Source organism: Motacilla alba, chromosome 1A, assembly GCF_015832195.1.
Source record: "Motacilla alba alba isolate MOTALB_02 chromosome 1A, Motacilla_alba_V1.0_pri, whole genome shotgun sequence".
NCBI lineage: Eukaryota > Metazoa > Chordata > Aves > Passeriformes > Motacillidae > Motacilla > Motacilla alba.
The window spans coordinates 57301726-57328429 of NC_052031.1; the positions used below are offsets into that span (position 1 = coordinate 57301726).

Genomic DNA, 26704 nt, shown 5'->3' on the forward strand with positions numbered 1-26704 from the left:
CAAAAAAACCCAAGAAACTTTTGTATCCTCAAGTTGTTACTGAATTTTCATGATATGGGGGAAGGGTTTAAAAGTGCATAGATGGAAATCTTTTTGTTGCTTTTATCACAGCAGGAGATCAGGAGATAGGACCTTGCATTTGATCAAGCAACAGCAAAAGCCACTTCTTAAAATACAAGAAATTCCATTTAAGGACAACACATTCTGACTGCCAGGGTGAGTGAACACTGCTACAGTCAGGTCTCCACACTTGTGTGCATTCAGAACCCAACTGCCCCTGGTCCTGAGCAACCTGCTCTGCCTGGCCCTGCTCTGAGCAGCACAGTTGGATAGTGTCCAAAGATGTCTTCTAACTACAGCTCTATACTGATTTTGATTTTCCTCTTCTTGAAATACTGGACAAAACTTTATTTTTCACGTCTAGAATAGAGGCAGCTTCATTTGTCCATGAGAAACTTCTTAACTATGGATGTCTTAATCCAGGTATCTTTGGCTTGTGCTTTCCTCAGTGGACATGGCTGTAAAATAAGCCAGTTTTCAGATATTCCCGACACTGCACTTCAAGAAAATAATATATTTCTTGCAATTCACATTTCAGGCTCAGTGAAGAAGACTGTGTTTTGTGTGTTGTACGCTTTAAGTCAAGGACCTAGTAATAAACTGGAAGGCACAACAAAACAAAAGGGGTATCTCACAAACTTTACAGACAGACAAAACAACCATGAGTGCAGCCAAGTTATGTGACTGCTGAAGGAGCCAGACTGCAAAGTGGAAAATCCCATCAGAGCCAAGTGAGGAGGAAGCCAACTAAGACTGGCTACTTTCCACCACCAAATGTCAGGTGAGAGTTAGAGGGATCCATTTTCATAGATTCCCATTCAAATTCAAGTGACAATTAGTCCTGGTAAGCTGGGACCTACAGCCAAATCACAGGGGCAGCCAGATGGTTCTGTCCTGATGAATGGCCTGACAGGAGACACTGCCAAAGACACTCAGGTGTAATTTATATGGTGCTTGATATACTGTCCTAGCTGTCCCAGCAAGAAATTGTTCTGGGGGTTTTCTAGAGAGGCTATTTGCCTTGGGAAGGAATTTCCAAAAGATTATCTTGATTTGGCTCTGGTTGCAGCTGAAATTTATCTCAGCATGGAAGCAGTGTCGCCTGTCCCAGACAAACTGGTGACATGTTACAGAAAAGGAAGCCTGCAGAGCTGACAAAACTTGTGTGTGTTTCCAAGGCTGAGGGAGTCTTTACAGAGCTCAGGCTAATAACTGAGGATACAGAAGGAAACCCAAGGAGAAATTACACAGGAGAACATTAAATTACTGTCTAGAACTGGGAGTCTGACATTTCTGTGGGAGAAGGCAAAGGAAACAGAATGAAAGGGATATTGAAAACAAAGTGAAGAACAAAAGCATCACAACCACTTCATAATTTCTGAACACATATCACTTAATTATTACTAGAAAATGATCATGCTAACAGAATTGTTTCTCAAAAATTTTGAGACTGTTTCTCTGCAGGCAGAAGATGAGATATGGAAGCAATTGATGAACCAATTACCATTAAACAAAAACAAGTAAACTAAACCAGTAAAGAAACATTTAACAGTTTAACATCAACTACAAGATTTGAGAGACAAACTGACTTTCTACAATTTTTAAATGAAGCTTTAAAAGCTATTTGGTGCATATAGATAAGCACATGCTAGCATTTTGTTCAATCCTCTTGAAGTATAAAATAATAAATGCCAGTCTTCCACTCCATCAGATGTATGTAGATGGGAACTATGTTTAGAAGTTTAACTTTTAAATAAATAAACATCAATTTCAGAGAAATTGACTTTGTGCTTACAGGGAGAATACCTTGCTGACATTCACAGATCTAACTTTCTAAAAATCATTATTTTCAAATTGACTCAGACTGCTAATACAATCTTGCAAAACTGCTGCATACTGAAAAATGCAGAAGCTCACCTTTAAACTAATAATTTTAGGTAACACATAGGTTTTAATGCCTAAATTTAAATAGTTTGTGAAGCAAATTATAACATTTTAGTGAAGAACAGGTATCAGTGTAGGAAATACTGACGGGATAAGGTTGAGGCTTATTCAGGATGCCCTTAATCACTGAGAAACATCTGACAAGACTTTCCTGTGGTGGAGCCTGAAAGATTTTATTTTTCTCTTCTAAACTGTTCATCAAAGGGATAACAGTGTAAAGACTTCCAAGTTTCCCTTTCATGAGCAGTGAGTTATGTGGCATGCAGGAGTCAGAGGAGACCCTGAAGGATCAATTTCATTGATCTATACTATTCCCAATATAACTAAAGATACTTACAGTGGGTATAATTTCATCAAACATCATTAGCCAACCAATTATATTGCACTGCTTTTATATTTTCTTTGGTACTCAGAATATTGACAGTTTAGCACCTTCCTTAGTCCAGGCATTATTTACAACAACCAATGACAGCATAATTATTATTATCTAGAGAATAAATCTTTACTGAAGGGAAGGCTATAGATTTCAAAATGTTTATTTTCTGTCTTTTCAGTCTCTCTCTCTGGCAGGTGAAAAATCCAAGGCTACAAGTTTATATTGCAAGATTATTCCACTGTGCACTGCATTTTCTGCTCTGCTGGTACCCAGTGCTCCTCCACCTCTCCTGGGTTTAGCTTCACAAAAAAAGCTTCACCCCACTTCCCATCTGGCAATACTCACCAATGGCCTGAGCAAGGGCTATTACAACTTCCTGGCATGTTGTGACTTCGGTGACCCCACACACGATTCTCTGCACTCCATCCACCCATACTTTGAGCTCCATGGTTCACCAGATCATCCAAGAGCCATGAATGCAAATCAGTCAAGTCATTCTCGCAGCTGCACCAGAGACATGCAGCTGACTTCCTGCAGCAGCTGGAACAGAGAAAAATCCTGCTGTTTAGAGCAAAGAATTGCCAATTTGGAAAGTTGACAACTTCACCTTGACATCTATCAGGTAGAAGAGCCAACACAACCTCCTTTCTTTGAAAACAACAACAGGAACCATACATTCATGTATTTTGGGGGCAGAGTGGCTGGAAAGTGCCCAGCAGAAAAGGACGGTGGTGCTGGTCAACAGCAACTGAAAATGAGCCAGCTGTGCCCAGATGGGCAAGAAGGTCACTGGCACCTGGGCTGGGTCAGCAATGGCATGGCCAGCAAAGCCAGGGCAGTGACTATCCCCCTATCATGGGCACTGGTGAGGCCACTCCTCCAATCTGTGTCCAGTTCTGGGCTTCTCACTTCAGGAAGGATATGGAGGGGCTGGAGCATGTCCAGGGAAGGGAACAGAGCTGGGGAAGGGGCTGGAGCACAAGTCTGATGAGGAGTAGCTGAGGGGGCTGGGAAAGGGGCTCAGCCTGGAAAAAAGGAGGCTCAGGGGGAACCTTCTGGCTCTTCACAACTCCCTGACAGGAGGGGAGAGCCAGGGGCTGGTTGGGCTCTGCTCCCAGGGCACAGCCTCAAGTTGTGCCAGAGGAGGCTCAGGTTGAATATATGGAGGAATTTAATAATGAAAGGTTTGTCAAGCACTGGAAGGGGCTGCCCAGGGAGGTTCATAGTCCCTACCACTGGAGGTGTCCAAGAAAGAACTAGATGTGGCACTCAGTGCTCTGGGCTGGGTGACAAGGTGGGGATCAGGCAGAGGTTGGACTTAGTGTTCTTGTCCAACCTCAATAATTCTATGGTTGCATTCTAGGATCCCATGCTTTAACAATGTCTACCTCTTCTGCAGACTTACCCAAAGCTTCATTACAGTTTATTTCCTGAAATTTTATGAGTTGTTACAAAAAGAGCACCCAGAGAAAAAACACTATATAAACAACTCCAGAATAAACTCATAACAGTTTCCAGTAACAGGTGCTCCTACTCCTTTATATGCTGCCTGAATGTTTCCAGGGACTAGTAAAGATGCTTTCAGTGTTTGTTCAATAATTTCTAGCAGGTGGAGCTGCAGAAAAACAAGAGGGAAACATTTTTAATTACAGCCATCCATGAGAGTCCAACTTTTGTCTCTCTGCAGAAGCAGCTGAAGGTTCCTATTCCCAAAAAAACCCATGCATTGTGTACCAGAACCCAGAGAGCAAAGCAAACAGACTGATTGCTTCTCTCTCCCTCTAAAACAAAGAGATGCATCAGGGAAAGTGTTCTAGGAGTGGTTTCACCCCTGCCAGCACTGTGCTGGTTATGTGAGGAACCAGATGTTGTCTAATGTCTTTTCCTAGGTTTTTCCATAGGCTCTGCAATGATACTATGCAAAACAATTTCGTAGTAAACCCACTAAATATTGTTGTCTTCAAATGATAGAACATTCCCTCAAAAATGAAACAAAAACCAAGCCATCAATACTGATGATTAAGTCCTTAAAAAACCCCAGAAACTAACAAAAAAGCAAACACCCAAAAACCACCTATAAAACAACCAACAACAAAAAACCCAAAATCAAATAAAGAAAACCTAGTGCGACAGCTGGGCTGCTTAAGCAGATAGAGGGGAAATAAATGGTGGTAACATGATAAAAGAAGCTCATGGACTCAGGTAATCCCATATGGATAAAGGGATAAAACTAAAGACAATATTTTTAAAGAAATAAGTACCAGGAAAATGGATAACACAGGGATGGAGTAAAAGAAATCTGAAAATTAGGGGAGATTAGTGAAGACAGGCAGGGTGGAGTTACACAAGAAACATGGAATCTGATGATGCTGATGGATTGAACAGAACTGCACCGCATGGAGGCAAAAATAGTGTGGAGAACACTGTGCAAATACCTAGTATGTTCACATTTACAGTGTAAGCAGAGCTAATTTCTCCTGGGGATGTGAACATCTCTTCCTGCATCTAAAAGATGCACCACTGCAGCCCCCAACCTAGAGAGGAACAATGACTTCCCATCTACAACCAAACAGTTCACCCAGCAGATGACAAATACTGACACATGATGCAGAGGACACCTGGAAGATCCTCACATGACAGGCTGTGGTAGCAACAAACCCAGAGCCTGTTAGAGCCTCACCATACCAACAGGATGAGCTTTAGCAGAAAAGCACTAAGCAGTAAAGTCAGGCCAGAAAACACCCCCAAAATTCTGCCCAAAACTACCTGTTCAGAAGTGTATGTAAATTTTGTAAGTAAAACCAGATCTCAAATAGAATTGCACACTCAATAGAAAAGTGATCACTTTTAAGAACATTGATGTATACAGAAATAGTCTTTTGAGAAATGAACAAGATCCTGAAAACCAAAGAGGTTTTGATAAACATTCTCCCACATACAGCTATGTAATTCAAAGAAAACGTCTATCTGCACAAGCATTAACCATGTACAAACACAGAAACACTTCACTGAGGTTAACACCATTTTAATGTACCAATAAACTAAGCAGAAGAAAATCTTCTACCAGCCTGTAACATAGCAGTGACTGAGAAAACACCTCACAGGCCTCATCAGTGACCTCTGCTATTTATTCTTGGACCAGTTGTCTTCACAAATAAACAGACTTCACATTCCAAGCCCAGCTGTAAGGAACTTTATTAATTAACTTAATAACTTGCTGAGGGTTGAACAGTTCAGATTTCCTGGCACCAATCGAGCCATCTCTCCATGTGACAACGCACACGTCAGCAAAGCATCCGACAGCTCTAATTGTTTTTCTGTCTGTCAACATCCAAAGTATTATCTCAATTTAGCAAGCCAGCAAAAGCATTTTTCCCCCCAGTCAGCACACAATGTACAGTCTTGTGCTCAGTGCAGATCAGGTTTGGTCATTTGTTTTCCTACAATTCATCTTTAAAATAAGCAAAGACTAAAGAGAAGCATCATATAATAAAGAAATGTTTGCTGACACTTCCAAGTTTGAAGAAAGCAATCACCAAAGCTGCAAATGATCTGAACAAAGTACCTTTGAATCAGTTTAAGCTCAGGGGACACATTCCCATTCATTTCTTACAGGACAAATAGTTTTAATACACCAAATAAGATTAAGAATTTGTGGTATGTGCATCCCTCAGACCAACAGGCAGGGCTGAATTAAAGGAGTGTGTTAATAAAAGGAGTCCCTATCCCTGGAGGAGTTCAGGGAACAACTGGATGTGGCACTCAGTGCTCTGGTTTAGTTGACAAGGCGGGGATCAATCACAGGTGGGACTCAATGATCTCAGAGGTCTTTTCCTCCATGGATTCTGGGATTCCATGTGCCCCACAAAAGCTCACAGGATTCTCCTTTGGGGACCTGCCACTAGGAACATACACTCACATCAGAAACATAACATCTCTGTGCTGAAATCACTGTGTCTCATTAGAGTTTCTAAGCAAAGCTCATCTGTACTAAGTTTAAAAAAATAGATCTAGGACTGGTTTGGTTTCTAGGATTGTGCAGTAGAAGCTCACAGAGAGGTCTGAAAACCAGAAAATTTTCTGTCCACATGCTTACGTCTGCTTCCCAAATATACTCTGTAGCATTGTTTTATTAGTCTTTGGTTTTCCTTCATAGGTATTCTGTTCTTTATCTGCTGTTAGTTAACTTTCATACCAGTAAAAGCTGATTTGTCTCCCCACTGATGGTCATCTGACAGCTCCAAATATATTTTTCTACCTGAAATCTGTGCCCATAACGCACATTGTGCTTTTATTTTAGAGGAGGCAAAATAAGCCCTTCATCTAACAGCGTGCAAATTTCTTTCTGAAACCAGTGGAAAGGCTGGGGGAAAAAAAAAATCTCACTTCAGCTTTCTCAATCCCATAAGTTCAAAACTAGTTCACCTTATGCATATTAATTTAAGCAATGACTAGGAATAGGAATGCAAAACTAATTTACCGAGAGGCATGCAAGCCAAAGCACGCCTGTGATCACAGCTTTTCCCCAGTTTGTCAGCCATCAACTCCTCAGCCACACACAGTTATGCTTGGAACCAAGCACTGGAAATCTGGCATTCCACAGCTACTTCCTTCCCCACTTCTCCATTACCTTGCCTGAAGCTTCCTCAATTACCTTGTTTACCATGCATTAAGCATTTCCCCTAAATTCCCCTTTTATCCTAATTGGCTGACGGTATCTTACTCTTTCAGGTATTTGTTCAGTTTTTAAGTGTAAAGAAAATCCAGCATATATATACCCATATATACACACACACATACACACACATATATATATATAGGCTACTATTTGGCTACCTCTCCACAAATGGTTTACAAAATATAGCAAAGGCTGAAGCTTCACAAAAGACAAGCAGATCAGACTAAGTGCAAAGGACTTTTCTAGCATTTAAGCATTCCAAGCAGATGTTTGCAAGACATCTTGTCATAAGCATTAAGTCACAAGGAAACCTGAGAGGTAAAATCAAGATGCTGATTTCACCTCATTTCTACTTTTTACAAGGTTCACGCTGCCTGAATGCATCATGCACCTCAAATCAGGGCTAAAATCGTGCTGCAGCAGAATTTTGACCAACCAGTTCAGTGACTTTCTGTAGCCCCAGCAAGTCACCAGCATGTTGTTTAGTACACTTGAAAGTCAGGGTGCTTTCATTTGTAATTAGCAATAACCAAACATCATTTGGAGTTTGGCATTTACCCTTTATTTTCCATTCCCTGGGTGCTATGGCCAAGCTGTGCTCCTTGTTTTTCCCTACTATGACACCAGGTAGGGCCCTGGACAAAGAGGCAGCTTGTTCCACCCATGCTGTGAGCCATTAATGAGAATAATTACTCAGTGCTAGTAAGGCTTGATTGGAAAATACCAGACAAACGAGCACAAAGAAGCCAGTCCAGCTACCCAGGAAGTTTATAAGCCATCCAGAAGAGCATGAACAGGGATGCATTTGGAAGGTCTTCCCCAACAGAAGAATCCTGGTATGGAGCCAAGGAACATTTTCCAGATGAAGTTAACTGAAAATACAGAATTGGCTACTGGAAATAAGCTCCCTAGTATTTACCAAAAAGCCTCCTCCTTTAGACTGATGAAGAAGAAATATCCTACAAGATATGCAGTCTCCCTTCAGTAAATGGGCAAAGATATTTCATGTCAGGTTCAAGTAAAAAATATCCAGTGAAAGTCTTCTGCAGGCAAACTTTTACTGAAAGGAACAGGTTGTGGGTTTGAAATCAGCCCATGACTTTCTTTGAAAGAAGAGTGTTTACACAGAGCTTTTTTTGTGGGACTAACCCTTGTGGAGGTTATTCTTTTGCTATTCCAGAAGAATGCTCTGAGATAATAAGCACTGCTTGAAACAAATAAACCAGAGGGTCCCACAACCATGGCAATGACAGTGTTGAGAACAAGCTTGAGAGTGAGTTTAGGACCCAGGAATTTTCCTCCATGAGACTGGCCAAAAGATGTTCCAACATCTGTGTCAAAAAGGCCAAAATCCTGATGCTACAAGTGATATCTAAACATACACAACACACACACCCTCACCTGTGGGAGGACAGCACAGCACCAACACAGGAGTTTATACAAGCACTGACATGTAGGCAGTTTGGTTGTGTGTTTCTGGCAACAAAGACTGCATGAAATCATGCCTCTGGATAACCCAAAATTCCCTAAGTTGCAGTTTCCCAGACGAATTACCAGTTGACTTCCATCCAGGAACCCTCCGCTGCTTGCACTGCAATTTCTCCTGCTGCAATACAGCTAACAATTTGGTGGGAAAAAATGAGGGAAAGAAACATTGTTCTGAAGCACGGAATGCTAAAACTGGTATTTTGCCTAATTACAGAACATTTCTGACCTCTCCCGGAGCTACAATCTCTCCTTGAGCTGCAATCTTTACAGCACAGAAAAAACAAATTGTCTCTTCTCTTCTATTTGTAATGGGGAGAATTAGCTAGAAGGAATTAACTTGCTTTCTTTTGGGGATGGAGAAGTCAGAGGAGGAGGTAAAGCATTCATCCACACTTCTTGTCAGCTCTTACAAAGATAGACTTTGTTAATGGCAACTATTCAGTTATAACCTGAAATAATTCTTCCACCCTGAAAATTTTATTTTTGTCTTCAGTATTTTAATACTAAGACTGATCTCTGACTTCAGCAAGTTAAGCCTTTAGGACATGTTCCTGCAGTGTTTGAGTCTAAATCACATGTGACAATCTGAAGAAACCAAAGACATGACTTAGTAAAGATTTAACTGCAGCACAGCACAAAACATTCATCCAACCTGGGATACAGGTGATGACATTGCTACAAACCTTCACAATTATTAACTGTGTCTAAAATTCTCATGGCCTTCATAGAAAAGTGAGTTCCAAACAGCTGTCACAAACACAGATTGATGGCTCAAGTGATAGAGCTCCCATCACAGTCTGTAACACTTCATATCTTTGGAGCTACCAGGCTTGACCCTACTGTGCTGCAAAATATTTTGAAATCCCCAAAAAATATTGGAAAGAAAGCAAGCCAGCAGGTAAGCCAAGGAAACAGATGGCTTACTAAAGTTCCTTTGTATTTGGTCACTGCTGAGAGCATAACCTTGCATTTTTAACAGTAAGTTTTACACTCCAGCACTTGAATTAATTCAACAGGAACAACAACTCTGAAATTAATATTCTTCTTTCCCTAAGATTAGATATAAAAAGCATCTGAACTCCACATGGACTGTGGCATAAAACCCAAGGGTGTTTTAGAAATGGTGACAGCACTCAGGTCAGAGTTTCAAGGATCCTTGCTTCTATTAGATGCCAGTCAGAAAGTTTCTAAAGAAGAAATCTAAATACTCACATTTAACATGTGAGAGTATTATATTTAGGATATGTACCAGAAAAATCAAAACAGTATCTGATGACACACTTCTTTAGCTCTTCAAACAGGATTTACTGTGATACAAGTATGAATTCAATTCAAGCAGGCTTACTCACTAAATCCCAACCCTGAATCTGTTTCAGGATTAGGACTAAGGACTAAAGTATCACCTTCATTTTACACACAGCACTCCTTTTCCTCATTCTCTAGTTTAGCTACTAAGAAACAAAATTATCAGTATGAAACATCACAACCCTAGAGAGGCAGGATTGAATAGATTCATCCCAGAAAGCCTCACTGGCAACCACTGTTCTAGGAAGGGCTGGATCATAGAATTACACAATGGTCTGAGTTCAAAGGGACCTTAAAGCCCATCCAGTTCCAGCCTCTGCCATGGGCAGGGACACCTTCCACTATCCCAGGCGCTCTGAGTCCCATCCAATCTGGCCTTGGACACTTCCAGGCATGGAGCAGCCATAGCTTCTCTGGGCAACCATGGCTCACAGGAAAGAATTTCTTCCTCATATCCAATCTAAACTTGCTCTGTCAGTGTGAAGCCATTGCCCCTTGTCCTGTCACTCCAGGCCCTTGTCAGGAGTCTCTCTCCATCTTTCTGTAGGTTCCCTTCAGGCACTGGAAGGGCACAATGGGGTCACCCTGGAGCCTTCTCTTCTCCAGGCTGAGCAATCCCAATTCCCTCAGCCTTTCCTCCCAGCAGAGCTGCTCCATCCCTCTGATCCCCTTGGTGCCCCCACCAGCAGGATAGCTGGTGGCAGCACAACAGAGGTTCAGACAGCAGCTGGGACAGATTTATTCTGTGGCAGGGGAATATCCTTTTCCAGATATGTTAGCCAAGGAGCCTGCACTGCATATAAATGCTGTGACAAACAGCTCAAAAAAAGACATGTACATTAAATAAACATCTCCTGATTCATCATCTCAGTTAACAGGCAGACATTTACTGCACTGTAATGTCTTCCAAAGCTGCGTAAGTATTTGTTCCTCATTAGTAGCAAATATATAGTGCATTTGAGAAAAGAGCTTTATTACACACCACTCTATTAATAAACAGCAGCATTAGGTGGAAGTCACATCTGTACCTCTCTAATATGGTCTAAATAGCGTGTGGGAGTGAAAGAAAACAAAGAGCAGAGAAATAAGCAAGCTGGTTCATTGAAGGGGAAATATTTATACAAAAGCTACAATTTACACACACCTTACTTCAAAGTTGCCTTAGACCTCGAGATGCCCTGGCTTCAAAGGAGACAAAATAGGTCATTCTCCCAACTGGTTCCAAGGAAGACAGCTCCACCCATTCAACTTTTCCCCTCTCCCTTTATGGCTTGTCCACAAACACACCCAGCTGAGGGACTGAAGACATTCGCATGCAATTGCCAATATTTACGCTAATGAGGCAATGAGCTCATCTGCTCCCTTTTGGCAAGACCTGCATTAACTCCTGGGTTTTGTAGGGCTAAATCTGTTCTTTACACTTCACTCAAACCCTGCATTTGCTTTGTCATTTGACTACAGCCACCCTGAGTCTCAGCTGTCAGAGAGGTGTTCCCCGCACATCAAATGTGAGCTGAGGGCAAATTCCAGAAAAAAAAAAATTACAGGAAACTTGTTATACTTCCCACATTTCAAGATATGGACCAAACCACAACACCACCTTCATCTATATTGTGGTGAACCTTGCATACAAATGAGCCCATGCCTCCCCTTCCAAGTTTGCGCTGAAGGATGCAGGAAATAAAATACATCCTGCAACTGAACTTATAGAAGTCTTAAAAGTCAATTAAGCACGTGGTTTAAAGCCATGGTATGACACAACTACCAAAATTTCACTGTAATGAAATGCAATTTCTGAAACAGAAACAAGGTGAGGCACTTTCAACTTAAGCAACATAACTGTTCCAAGAAATTATAATCTCACAGTTTTATTCAGCGAGCAGCTACATTATTCATTAAACATTACCTAAGAAATTTCAAGTTGCTCTCCTGGCAACCTAGAAAAGTCTGCAAGACACAACAGAACTTATTACTATGAGGAGTCTTTAAGCAGTTAAGCAAGATAAATAAGTGGGGGGAACCCATCAGTTTCTAAAATTTACACTTGGCTGTGCTTACTTACATATTTCCCAAGGCACCAAAAAAACTTCTTTTGCTTCTTCTATTCTCTATTTATAGGACTCAGCTGGATCACTTAAGTATTTCCCCTCTCTTGACAATTGTGAGATTGGCTAATTTTATTAGAGCAAAATCTGAGGTAATCATAACACATAGCAATAGCTTATGGGCTGAAATACTCAAAGTGTATTAATTCATGGAATCATGGAACATGTTAGGGTGGAAAAAGTCCATCTCATTCCTATCCCCCTGCCATGAGCAGGGACACCTTGCACTATCCCAGGTTGCTCCAAGCCCTGTCCAGCCTAGCCTTGGACACTTCCAGGGATCCAGGGGCAGCCACAGCTTCTCCGAGCAACCTGTGCCAGGGCCTCACTGGGAACAATTTCTTCTATATATCTCACCTAATTTCCCCCTCTTTCAGTTTGAAATCCCCATAGTTTTCAGTCTGAATTCCCACAGTTCTGTGGCATTACCACAGGCAGCTCCAAGAGAAGCCTACACCACTTTGGCCAACTGGCCACACTGCACAGAATAGACGCAGAACCAAATTCCACTTCAGGAGATGAGGATGCTTAGGTTGTCTATTCAGTTGATAATTTTAGGGAAACTGTTACAAACTTTGTACTTTCTAAACCATAAATTCTCTGTAAGTGTTGCTGAAACTCACCTGAACTCCAAAACTCACTGGGAGGAGTGAGAAGTGCAGATATGAACATCATAATAAATACACTTCCCCTTGGAAGTCCAATAAAGGTCACTTTATCACATTCATAGAAAGACCCAGCAAAGAGCTCTTCAGGAAAAAAGAGCTCTTCAGGAAAAACATGATTCTCTGCCAGAAAAATGACAGCAATTAACAGAAGTCAGCCAGCAATGCCAATAGAAAATAGATGTTAGGTCAAATTCAATATGGCAAGGGGGGAAAAAGGTTTTTTTTTTCCTGCTCCTGCCTTCTCTTGCCATGGCAATAATTTTTAAACCAGCACAACTTCCCATGTCTTGATTTCCCTCTGTATTTTCAGACAGCATCTACATTTTGCACTTTCTGAGATGAAGCCTTTCACTGCTGGCCATGCAGTCACAGGCTTTCATCTCAGCTCCTAATGGCATACATCCTCCTTCTCCTCACTGCACCCGCAGCAACCCCATTGTGTCCATTTGCCCAGCATGAGGATGTCAGGACAGATTTCTGGAGTCAGCAGACTTGCCAAATGCAGGCAGGGCAAAGCAGCCCTCCCCTTTTCCCACTTGAACAACTATTTTCCCTCAGGAAGTCCTTCCACATTGATCTCTGCTGTTCTTATTCACTTCTTGCTCAGTTTACCCAGGAACTCTTTATGGCTCACTCGCCAGAGTCACCTCAGAAATACACATGGAAGTGCAACTCCACCAAGTTACTGGGTAAATCTCTATCCTCCTTCATGCTGTCCCTTAACCCACTTCTGCAGAGCACCTACCAAAACACAACGGATCAGCAGGTGAGACCCTACTCCTTTTTGGGCTGATTGAGCTTACTCTATTCACCTCCACAGCCTGGGCAGGGTGCACCTTCTCTTTGGGGGTTCTGCTGCCTTTCAGAGAGGCCAAGACAAGCACAGTTCTGCCTTAAAGAGCTCCTGCAAAGCACCCAGATGACAGGCAATGTAATCAAGACCTTCCAGAAGTACGCTCATCCCTCCAGAAGGAATTGTATCATCATTCCTCCTATCACGGTGGATCTTCACCATTTTTCCCGAGCTTACAAGATGCCTGGGATGCCAGACACTGGTACTGAAGAACACAGAATTATTAACATTGGAAAAGATCTCCAAGATCATTGAGTCCAACCTCTGGCTGAACACCATCTCGTCAACTAGGTGCCACATCCAGTCTTTTCTTAAAGATCTCCAGAGATGGTGACTCCAGCGCCTCCTTGGGCAGCCCCCTTCCAATGCCTGACCACCCTTGCAATGAAGAAATTCTTCCTGAAGCCTTCCTGACATAGAGTCCAAGTTAAACAAAACAGCATCTTAGCACTGCTGCATGAGTTGCTGTGATGAATTCTCTGGGTTATCATCACACTGCTTATGAAGGACAAAGCCCAGCTTCCATTTCTCTTTGGAAGCAGAAAAAAAAAAAACCCAACCCAAAACCAAGAGATCTGATTAGGAAATTTTTTGTTTCCCCATGTCTTTTTTACTTAAAAGCACCACTGTTTTCTCCACAGAAACAGAGGAGAGGCTGTGCAGTCTGAAGAGCCACTGACAGCACTGAATAACAGACAGAGTTAAGTATTTAGAACTGTGTGAGGGAGCTCAACAAAAAGAGCCTGGCCAGTTTTCTTTTAAATAAAACGTGGCTGATGAGATTTCTAATCTTTATTGATATGCAGCTATGGAAGTGTACAATACCAGGTAACATCAGGAGGCCAGAATGGCTTATTAAGCAAAATTACCTAGCAAGCAATCTAAATCCTGGAAAGAACTCAAGGGGAAGTACCCACAGAAAGTTTGTGCTAATCATAAGATAGTAAGCAAATAAACACCGAAAACTGTGTAAAATTTAAAGCTTTAAATCATAAGAACATCCAAAACATAACATTTAAATTAAAATCCAACTACATAAGTTTCCTCAGACCTAGGAAAGGTTATATGAAAGAAATATTATATTATTCTTTATAAAATTCTTATTTTTAAAAGTACAAAGTCAGGCTTACCAAATGAGGTAAGCCAGGCCTTCACATTTCTCTTCCTATTTAGTTATGAATGACCTGAATATTAACTTGCAGGTATTTGTAAGATTTTTGCAATTTGACAAATGCATTTGACTTCAGTTACCCACTAATTTTTTGTCCTCTCTCCAAGATATCAAATACTAAAGCCTGTTTCCTTAACAACTACAATTCAAAACATAAACCTTTATTTCTTTAAAGCCAAGAAATTCTAATTTTTAAACATTGTGCAACTATCCTTTGTAGGAAGCAATCTGCAGAACAGCCAAACCTACATGGAAGAAAGAGAAGAGATTATATCAGAATGACATGCCTTCAAAAAGCTGAGTTTTCTTTTCTGCCAGAGAGAGAAATGACTAATGTGCATTGTAATTAGTGCAAAAAACAATACAATCTTTGCAGTTGCGGACTGGGAAAAACTACAATTTGATATTTACACTGCAGTGGAAAAACTTTTGAGTTCAGTAATAAGCACATTTTTCCTCTCAAATGTTTAATGACGGTGAATCTTTAAACACCCATGAGGTGACGTCTTCCCAAATTTTGCTACTATAAAGATTAGAAAATTGCTAAATTTCCTAGTGATTGATAAATTAATAAAACCCAAACAAAGTAATTTTAACTTTAGAGTCCCCAGGAATTGCATGATTCTGGTTTTCCCACTGTTCTACAGCAAGTGAGAGGATGCAAACCCTGCCAAAGCTTGATAAATTAATGAAAAAAAAGAAGGAAGAAATTGCTCGCCTGCAACACCCAGGGCTTGGATGCAGCAACCCATGTCTCAAGAAGTAAATATTTTTGAAGCAGAAAAGCTAGGGACTACTGTCTCTTCATGTGAGTGGCATTTCCACACACCACCCCTGCACCATTTATTATCAATACTTCTGTCCTTTCCAGACATCCTGTCTCCACTTACATTCCCTTTTCAGTTTGCCCTCAGCTGGCAAGCACAAGATGAATCCCAACTCTGAAAAACCACTAGGAAGAAATTTTTTTTTCCAACTATCAGACCACTGTACTTCTTCAGAAACACTTTCAAAGTATTCAACTTGAAATGCATTTCAAATACTTGAAGTACTGCTGTTTCAAATGCAAAGAAACCATTCAGATGTGGATATAAGATGCAAGTTTTATGTAAGGACAGATTTACACAGCACTGCAAAGGAAAAAAAGCCTTAAAAGAGGAAGCAAAAAACCGCTCGTAATAAAAATGTGACCAAGTGAGGAAGAGGAAAGAAATGGATGCACATGCCATGGTAGCTTCAATTTCAGGTCTGCCACCCCACCAGTCTGAACAAGTGCAACACAGACAGCAAGAAAACAAGAGGCACTTTGTGCTGTGTGAGGCTCTGGAGTGGGGAAGAGAGATGAGAGATAAAAAGTATCTCTTGTAATGCAAAGAATGCAGCAAAACTCAATGATCCCAGCAATACCACTGTCAAAGAAAACTTTTTTCCTGTAGTGACTCAGTGCCCAGGCAGCAGGAGAAAGCTGTGCATCCAGCAAAGCTGACACAGGCAGAAGAAGCAATGAGAACCTGAGAGGCACCACTTTTCCCTTGAGATCATTCCTCCCCTCAACCAGAACTCACCAGCACGTCAGAGCAAAACTCTCCCTGAGCCAGAGATCCTCTCAGAGAGCACCCAGGAACTTCTCCCACCTATTAATGCCTGTCAGTGGATACCAATCAAAGGTGAAGGGCAGAAAATCATGAGTTCAGTGAATGGAGCATTTTCTGATTCATGACCTGGGGCACTTGGATGAAAAAGGAATTGCACTCTGCTTCCATGGTTCTAGAAGGGAGCACACAGGTTTTTTAGCCCAGCCAACACAAGTATCTGCCCAGCTCAGGTTGGTCAAAGACATCTCAATCATGACAAACACAGAACACAAAACAGCTGGAGGATACAAATTAAGTGTCAGTGCTCAGAAACCAACAAAGTCTGGTTTTGTTTCTTATCAAACATCCCAGAAAATGCAGTATCACTATGCAGAAAAAACATGAAGCAGCATTCTGCAAAAGAAAGCTTCTGAAGTGAGTCTTAAAGCAACATTTTTGTCAACTGCATCTAAGACTTTGTGTGAGTTAATTCAATTTAAAGCATCATTAGACCCACTCAACTTCAAGAAAAAGTTATATCTATTTTTGTCAGCTTTTTATTTTTAAAGTATTGAAAGAAAAATATTTCCCTAAGTTAACTCCTCTGATTTGGGGTCCATTTGTGCTGCCAGAGTGAGTAAGTTCTGTTCCTTTTCTTCATTATTTTATTTATTGATTAACACTGAATAAAAGTGGATTGATTTTATTTTTTTTTAAAGAACAAAAATCTATTGATTACTCCATGATTTCAGCTGGGGAAAAAAGAAGTTTTTTTAAAACACATACTACAAGCTGACCCTGTCTTGTGCCTCAAAACAGACAGCAAAATAAAGTCACATAACAACAACAAATTACATTAGTGATGCTTAAGGCAAAAAACCCAAACTGGTTTGTTCAAAACAAGCAAAGGTAAATAAGTCACTCTACGCATGTGAGGATGGGCAGGCACTATCCTGACGAATTTCCAGCAGGCAAATACCTTCTGCTCTCATACAATAAAATCATTCAGAGACAGTAATTCACATGACTTGTTTCAAAGTGACAAATAAAGGAGTGACACTGCAGTCACCTGGCAGCCAGCCACAAACTCACTCCACTGAAAGGAATTTATTCAAAATAGAGTCAACAACAAATTCTTAAGTATTTCAGCTTGGCAGAAGAAAACCTGGCTCAACACCACTACATTCCAAGCTTCCTGGAGTTCCAGGTTAACACACATATGTGTATGTGCTCTGGCTAAGTGTCACCTGAGAAAAATAAGAGATCAGTGTCTGTCTAAATTCTATGTGCTTGCTCAGCCAGCAGGACTGTCCCCATGGACAAACCATCACACCCTTTAGCAAGATGTTGTGGGCTGAAGGCAGTAATTAATGCTCTGTAAATGTTTGCTTTAGAAACAATCCACTGATGGGCATTAAAGAGACACGTAACATGCCTAGAATGTAGGGCTGAAAGTGCTTTAATGAATAACACAAAACACCTCTCAAATGAGGCAATTTAAGACAAGTCTGAAGCCAGACTCTAGCCAACACAGCATTTTGGATGCTGTACATATGGACAGATGCATCCACATACATGTGCCACCCTTCAGCAAAGCTCCTCTTCAACATACAGAGCGCATTTTCCATATGTGCATTGATAGTTCTACTAGTTCTACGCTGTATTAAGGACAATGAAAGTATCCATCCAATGCTGCTTTGCCTCAGCTTTTCCTGTAGTAAGATGAAGTTGTTGTACCTTTATCCTTATCTGTACCTCTGATACACAGAGCATGGAACAAGCTGCCATTGCAGCAAATGAATAAGTCATGTTAATTTATTTCATTCTATTGGTCCCTCAGCTGCTTCAGTTATCAACAAAATACTGCTATAAATACTGCATTTGCAATAGAATGAGGGGTAAAATGGTAATATACACACAGAAATTAAAAAGGTGGTGTGACTGCTATGAAAGTCTATCACTAAGAAGCTGATGTGTGCACAAAAGGCAAATCAGCTTTTTAAAAGGTGACAAAGCAGAGAAGAAGCTGCATTCTCAGTTTTTCTCACTTGCTTCACCAGCCTCTACATCATAAAACAGGGGACTCAAAAATTCAAACCAATATGAAAAATAAACAAATGGATAATCTGAAAGTAGGTATTTTAGTCTAAGTTCTGATATTTTTCCTGTATCAAGAATTCATCATGTTGTCAGAAAAAAACACCACCTGCTACTGTTTACTTTTCCTGACAACTTTTTTTGATTTTTGGCAATGTCTGAATGGCCAAGCTGGGGACGACCCCTTACAGTGAATCACAGAATCATTAAGGTTGGAAAAGATCTCCAATATCGTGGAATCCAACCTTTGACCAAACACCACCTTGTCACCCAAGCCAAAGAAGAAACACCAGTTGTTTCTTGAACACCTCCAAGGATGGTGACTCCTCCTCCCTGGGCAGCCCATTCTAATGCTCAACAAGCCTTTCAGTAAAGAAATGATTTCTCAAGTGAAGATCTGCTGCCCAGGATTGTCGGACAAGTAGAGGAGCCAAGGACAAAAGCCTCCTCTCATTTCACACTCCCTAGTGACAGGTTAGCTGTGAGCCTCCCTCTTATACAGCAGGAAGGTGCATATCCATGGAGATCACACCACCACAGGAGAGAGAAACTCAGCAGGGCCAGGGCAGGTCTGTCCAGAACACAACTGGTTAGAGAAAACATTGCACAGAGCAGGGGAACTGAGATCTTGCTCAGATTACTCATCTCAGGAAAAAAGGGGGAGTGATGAACTTATGAAGCTGCCCCATCCCTGGAAGTGTTCAGGGCCAGGTTGGATGGGGTTCTGAGCAACCTGGTCTGGTGGAAGGGGGTGAAAGGAGATGGTTTTTAAGGTCCCTTCCAACCCAGGCCATTCTGTGACTCTAAGTTTTTGAGTTTTCAGAATGCTTTATGTGCAAGTACTTTCAGAAGAGAGCAGAGAAACTCTTTCTTGGAGGGTTTTGGTGCTAACTTCTTACCTGCAGATAAAGACAAAGATGTCTGCTTATGCACAATCTGCTCCTCCAGTCATCAGTGTTCACTCTGCTAATGAGGGCAGTTCCTAGAAGGAAAAAAAGAAATATTGTTATACATTAGTGAAACAAACTTCTTGAGGACAAAGTTCTATACCCCCTCCTTCCTTTAATGTTTTGGAAAAACACCATGTTCACCTGGCATCTATAGATCTACAACAGCTTGGTACACACAAGCAGTATTTTATTTTTGAAAAGGTAGTTCAAAAGAAACTTGGAATACTGCTCTTTATTTGCTGGTTCTTATACCTGGTGTGACATGTTCCTGCTATAAATAACTAAGTGTGGTAAACAACATTTCAACAGCTTTCCAGAACATTAAAAAAAACCAAAAAAAACCCACCAAAAAACCAAACAAACAAAAAAAACCCCTAAACACTGTATTAGGTAGTCACAAGCATCTACCACTGGAAAACTGTAAATATAGGAGATTGTGAAATAATCTTCTTTCCCAATTTTCTTTTTAAGGAAAATAATCCTCAGAGTGGAGCACTTCCAGTGTACAACCCTTCAAGTGCTCTGGAGCTGCACACCCTGACTCCCTCGCAGCAGTGAATCACAAGCGATGCATGCGCAAACAGCCAAACAAACTGGGCAAAAGGTAACAAATCCCAAACTGCTGATTAAGACTAATAATCAGCTTGGAAGGGATGCTTGCTACAACAATGTTTAACAGCACCACTGTGACAGACATTGCCTAATATTATGGCACAGCCAAGGAGAACATGTGAGATGCAGTTATTTTTAAGCCTTCACAGCCAAAGATCTTCTGAGTTATATTTTAAAGGAACATCTCTATTATGTGTAACTCTACATGGGAACTTTATAGAGTGCAGCATGGAAAAACAGCTCTAAATCAGAAAAACTTTCCACTGGTATTTCAGCATCTCCTCTACCACCATTGTCAGACACTGAATTTTGTCCAGACAAAATGTTTGTCTCCTAATATTTATCTGATGGAAAGATGTAATAAGTACCAACTCCAGCGTAAGAACATGATAAGAGTTCAGAAAATGACAAAAACCTCTTCAAGATCTGGAAAGAAGGAAGGTCTGTAAAATACTAAACCATGCATCAAAGTCCTATAGAAGTAATTACATCTCTCATTATAGCCCAAAACTCCACAATAGGACAGTCAGGAGCTCCAAAAGTCTCGGGCACATATAATTTTCACCATGACTGACTGAATATGTAGCTTTCATTCACAAACTGATATTAATTAAATTTCTGAGTTGCCACAGTATGTTTTTGTGATGTTTTGTTCTTTCCACTCTGCAGACCCACTAACATTTACTAACAGTTCACATGAGCCTTTTACTCTAGCTCTGAAATGAACAGAATAATTTTTGGTGAGTTTATGTTTCTCAGCTGAGAAGCTGTAACATAACAGAAGGAAGATGTGCTTATTAAATCTCCTTAATGTACTTGATCACAGTTCCATTAGAGAACATTCCTTTAAGTTCTCTACTCAGGTTTATTCACCACATAGTCCTAAGTAGGGTCAAACAGTCATAGAAAATGCAGAGCATTCATCTAACCCAACACATCAGGTTAAATCACCAGTGCTTGAGCCCCAGTTACTTACCAATCCCCACTAACACGTTAGATTAGGAAAATAAATCTGGTTTTAGGATACAGTTGGTGAATTAGTTAGTCCAAAGGGACAGATGTTTGAATTTTGCCAAGGAAGGGAGAGATAGAGAAGAGAGAAATAATCACCTCACCCCTAAATTATGAAAACTCAGCTTTGAGATGCTAAAAGTTGTCTTCATTTACTGCAAACTGATCAATTGCCAATACACAAATAGAAAACATTTCAATTGCCGCTGTTTGTTAATTTCCCCAGGACACTGTATACAGAGAAGAAGAGTGGATTCTGAACCTGAGAGTGGAGTGGCCATGATGCTGATCTAGCAGCAGGGACTGACACTTCCACTCCAACAGAGCCACATTATCTGCAGCTCTACTGAAACCCTAAAGCTCCTCTCAGACCACTCTGCAAACTGAGTGGGAAGAAGTAAGGATAAGAGCCGCATTCTGTCCTTAGGGACCCGTATTAAATCAGATTCTCAACATCAGCCACTTCCTCTTTGTTTTCCTCAAGCCATATGGCTTCCTGACAAAATCTGTACAAACAATAAATCCATTAATCAAGCCACTGCTGGAGGAAAGGGCTTCCCCCCCCCGCCCCCTTCATCAATCCAGACATTTTCATGGAGATGTTTTATGTATTTTATTTTATGAAAGTCCCAAGGAACATACTAAAGTGGTCTTTGTTCTCACACTGCAGCCCCAGTTCCAGTTTGTACTTGTAGAAGGAGATTCTCACATAAAATGCAAAGAGATATGGGCACAGAGAGAAATCAGTCAAACCAACAAGAAAGGAGTCCAGCCTAGTAGAATCTTAGCAGGGATACAGCATAAATTGCTACCTAGGTCCTCTAGCATACTGTCTCAAAACCACAGAAATTACAAAGAAAACATAATTAAAGAAGTAGGTAAAATAAGAGAGGCATTAAAAGTCTGTTCCCACAAGGCTCTGAGGAGATACACACATGCAAATGCCACAAGTAGCTCAAAGGAAGAGCTTCTCTTAAGAGATGCCACAAAAAAGGACTTCCCCACATGCAGGGAACTCAGTGGGACAGAGGAAACAGAGAGTAGCAAGATTTCTACCTCTTGTAGGGGGGAAACTCCCTTTCCAGCAGGTGGAAAGATCTCTCACTCCTCTGAAAGAAGGGAGAAGAACACTAAAACCAAACCTAACCAGGCTCATTCTTTCACCAAACTAAACATACACTTGAGGGACTGCTGGAAATGCAAACTTCCTGTTTGATGATCTGTTCCCATGCAGGCTTTTTCAAAAACTTCTTTGACTGAACTTTTATTAGTCAATAGTCTGCAGTGCAGAAGGATTGGGAAGAAGAAATTACTTTCCAACTCAGGTGGTCTCTTGCAGTCACACATTTCTAAAGCAACTGTGACCCTTCCACTCACATGGAAGAAAAACAAGACTGGCATGGTAACAAATCTTTTTACCTTAAATCAAGTTTTATTTTCTTCATAGCTGGTCTACAGATTACTGGATGACCAAAACTGTTCCACAACCAATGTGAGCAAAAACAACCCTCTGTTTAAATGAAGTTCAGGAAACACAAAGCAGCTTATGACACTGACAAAGGCCTTACAGAGAAAGAGCATTTAAAAAGGTGTGAAATTCACTTTTCAAAACTTGGTTTGTTGTTTTTTTTTTCTGGGTGGGGGGGGAAGGGTGGTGCTTGCTTTTTTTTTTTTTTTAAATACAGAAAGCAGCACTCTTGATTAAAAGCAGGAAATCTTGGAAATTACATCCCTTTCTGTCTTTGTTGAATTAAGTAACAATTAGCCACAAAGAAAAAAAAAATTACAGAGCTTAGAAAGTTTGAGTCATTATCTCCAAGGAGACACATCTGTAATGTTAACAAGGTCAGAACATTTCAGTCAGTTCTTGTGGGTAACAGGAGATACAAGATGTTAGCTTCTGTTCCTATCAAAGCAATGACAACTCTGAATGACTGCATACATCACTTGGAGCCTACACCACTATGAATTATTAGCCTTGAGGCCACAGCATAGAAAGATACAACATCATATCCAAAGTACAGATGGATTTGTGGATGCCTTGAGGTAGTGATGAAAGGTGTGTTTGTTTTGGGCAGGGTGGTAAGGAGGATCAGGTGCTGCCAGCCAGGGAGGCCTTTTACCACATCTGGGGCAGATGGTCCCAATTACCTTCTCATCACTGCTAATCAGAAGTCATCCTTCAGCAGCTATATAATAACCTATGTAAAAAGAAACCTGGGGTTGGTGCTTGGCTTCTAGCAAGAGGAGAGTTTGCCTGTCACAAGTCAGTCAGTGAAGGCAGCATTCTGTCTTGGAGTCTCATTTACAAGCCTGTGGTATGAAGCTCTGCCAAGTGCAAGACTGTGTCTTCACATCAGGTGTGAACACAGAATACAGGTAATGCTGACATTTAGGGGCACACCAGTGGGGAAGAAAAGGCAGCTCACTCTTCTGCCCTTTCTGACCCTATTGATTAACAGCATGTGCTCCCAAATTAACAGGATCTCTAGCACCCTGCCCTGGCTACTAATCTTACCTACGAGGACAAAACTCATCCAAACTGGAAGCAAGATATATTATTTGGAGAATATAAAGAGCATCAAGCTCTTCATGTCTTCACTGACTGAAGCCACTTGTTCATGTCCTCACTTGACTGTCAAAGGTGGCCAGCCATAATAAGTTCCAAAAAATTTATTACCTCTCTTCCCTGAGCAACCTAACACCCCAAACAGAATTGAGAAAGAATTTGTCCAGCCCAGACTTTACTGCACCCTTAAGTCCCATACCCTGTATGGCTTAGCAGGAGCAACACCATTTACATCCCAGAAAACAAGGTGCTTCTTTGTTACTGCTATTTAGCTCTTCTCAGGAAGAGAAAAAAAAAAAAAAACTGCTTATCTTCAAATTCAGCTCTTAACCACTCCTTATTTGCCCACAACACTGCATCCTAGTTCTTTAAGCTCTACTGTGGAGTTCAAAAGCAAGGGCTACAAAAAAACCATGTTGACACATAACACTAGAGAAGTGAAATTAAAATTATAAAGCAGCCTGATGTAAAAGAAAAGTCTTGACTGAGATCTCCAGAGTTCTGCCTGTCATTTGTCTCCTTGCAAGTACGTGAAGGGCGTCTGCTTTCCAGGTACAAGGGGTTTGAATTCATTTAATACATTTCTAAGCCTTTTGAGTTACAGTTGTTGAGAACAGAGAAGAAGAAAAACACTTGAAGTGATTTATTTTCTTTTTGTTAAAACAACACAGCCAAGAGAGCCCTAGCACATGAGCTCAGAGGACATCAGAGCAGAATACCCACAGGTAGAGCACGTTGCTTTCTCTTCCTCCAAACAAACACTGTTTTGCAACCCCTGTGATTAAAGCCCATGGAACCATTATTCCAGGATGAAAAGGGGGTGCTGATACAGCAGAGAACCATCACAGCTCACCAACAGACTCACCTGCATGTCCTACTCTACTCCCTCATCTTCACAGCTGCACCTGGAAAACACCGGGGGAATTGCACAGAAACTTCTCTTCTTGTCAGCAAGACCACTTCATTTTTTTCTACACAGGAGGTACTGAAATGTCACATCACTGACAGGAGGAATGCTTTCCACTGCTTCCTTCAGCAGCCCTGGAAGCAGGATGCTTCCAACAAGCTGCTGATCAGAGGATTCCCTCCCAAAACACTGCCCTGGCCACACCACTGTGGTTCCACAGAGTCAGGCTTACTTCACAAGGTAATTAATCAACAGAACAACAGAGAAAGTCATGGCAATAATTTGCTTTGTTGTTGAAAACTGCTTTTTCACTCACAGTCAAACCCAAGTCTGCCCTTTGATTTAAAGGGAGCAGCTCCCTCACTTTACATTCCTGCCTTACCTGCACAATTTCACACTTGACTAGTAATTCTTCAAACCCAGCAAACTCTTGTCATACCTACCTATGACTAAGTATTTTGCACTGGTTCTCAGAAAAGCATGTATGAGAACACATATTTAAAGAAAAAGAGCAAGAGACTGAGTAATACAGTCAAGCAGCATTTAGCAGAAATCAGGATTAGGCCTGGGTATTCACATACCCACTGACCTGTTTGGGTTGGAGGTTAGCTCTTGTTGTTAATCCTAGTGGTTAGAACTACAGGAAGGCATTTTAAAGGAACGATTCAAGTTAAAACATGTATTTCATTATCATGCACATCTCTGAAAAAGTACAGTTGGGCAAGTCATCCAGGTATTTAGGCAACATAGAAGGGTTAGCACACAAAAATAGAAGTATAATGACGTGGCATTTGTTTTCATTTCTTTCCTCGAGGATATTTGACAGTATCTAAAAAAAATAATGGGATGAGATTCTGGTTTATTTCCATTTGTGCAGTTAAAACCATGTAGAACTAATGAAAAACAAACCCAAATCTCCCTTTCCGGGGGAGCTGTGGCTGCCCCATCCCTGGAAGTATCCAAGGCCAGGCTGGATGGGGCTTTGAGAAACCTGGGACAGTGGAAGGTGCCCCTGCCCATGGCAGGGGGATTGGAACAAGATGGGCTTTAAAGTCCCTTGCAACCCAAGCTATTGAAAGACTTTATGATTCCTTTACTATTGAGCAGGTGTCCCTGCCAGCACTGGTGGCAAAGCAGTGGCTCACCATGCAGCCTGTATCTGCAGTACAGCCAGAACCCAACAGCCCCTCCAGTTCACTCACAGTCGACACAATTCTTGAGTAAACAATAATCCTCTTTCTAGGCACTGCCAGACAATTTCCATATCATATCAATTTATGGGCAATTCTTGAGAGCCTGTTCTATTTTTGAAAATAATGAAAGACTGCTGCTATCTTTGCAAGTACAAGCCCTTCTTTTCTGCTTCTCTGGGTTGTTTACAGAGCATCCCTTTGTGTGATGATTTAGCCTGGTTTTGTATGAGCACCAAGGTAGGTTAGTTTGCAGAGCCCACATCAGGAGCATAAAATAATCAAGATATCAGGATTAAACAGTCACTGTTTGTAAATTCAAATTGGTTCCATTTAGGATTAACCCAAGCCAGCAAAAAATATCCAGTGTCAAGTCAGTTTCATCTGTAACATCAGCAGAACAATCAACATCACTCTGCATTTCCAAATAACCCTTTCAATACAAGACAGTTCTCATCCAAAACCAGTGATTTTCCAGAAGGTCTAAAGGTTAACTTCAATTACCCTTTTCTTGGCAAGGAGTCATAAGCCACTGCTAATAACACCAGTTCCAGACTTAGAATTGCACAGGACAAAGCAAAGCATTTTAGACAGTGCTCTCAGCAGCAGCAAAATCTGGCAGGTGATAGAGAAATCCAGCCCCTGTTCCAAAGGCCTGCAGTGCTCTCTTTTGTGACTGCCACCTTCCAGGAGTGCACTGCTGCAGCCTTCCATCTGATTCCACAAACTCATATTTTCTCTGTTTCCAAAGCACACAGCTCCACTGACACTTGAAAGCAGAATTCTGAACTGTACCATTCTCTCCCTGCCTGCTCCATTTCTGTCTGGCCCATGTGGCGCTCCTCAGTTCTGAGTGAACTGGGTCAGCAATCAAATCCATATTTGTAAGAGCCATAAGCTCACAAAGAGCCTAGCAATATGCATGAGCCAATAAAACTACACTGCTGAGAGGATAAAAGGAGCCTGTGAATTCCTCCCTGGCCATGCCAGTGCTCATCCACAAGGAAAGGACATCACCAAGACAAACAATTTTCACTCATGAGAGCCATCAAAAGCCCACCTCTTGGTTCTGCTTTTGTACACAAGGCAAAGTGCTCAAGGGCGAAAGAGATATATTATCACCAATACATGAAGAGATCTTTGAGA

The 26704-nt window shown here is 41.2% G+C and overlaps 1 protein-coding gene across 2 annotated transcripts in view; it reads right to left on the reverse strand.

Annotated features, from left to right (window-relative positions):
• RASSF8 (Ras association domain family member 8) overlaps positions 1 to 26704 on the reverse strand; it is a 73227-nt gene that overhangs the window by 17583 nt on the left and 28940 nt on the right. For both annotated transcript variants that reach the window (XM_038153558.1, XM_038153559.1), the window contains 2 exons: positions 19219 to 19301; positions 2726 to 2920 (listed from right to left, as the gene is read on the reverse strand). In XM_038153558.1, coding sequence (XP_038009486.1) covers positions 2726 to 2828 — 103 coding nt within the window. In that variant the 5' untranslated portion in view covers positions 2829 to 2920; positions 19219 to 19301. The remainder of the gene's footprint in view (positions 1 to 2725; positions 2921 to 19218; positions 19302 to 26704) is intronic.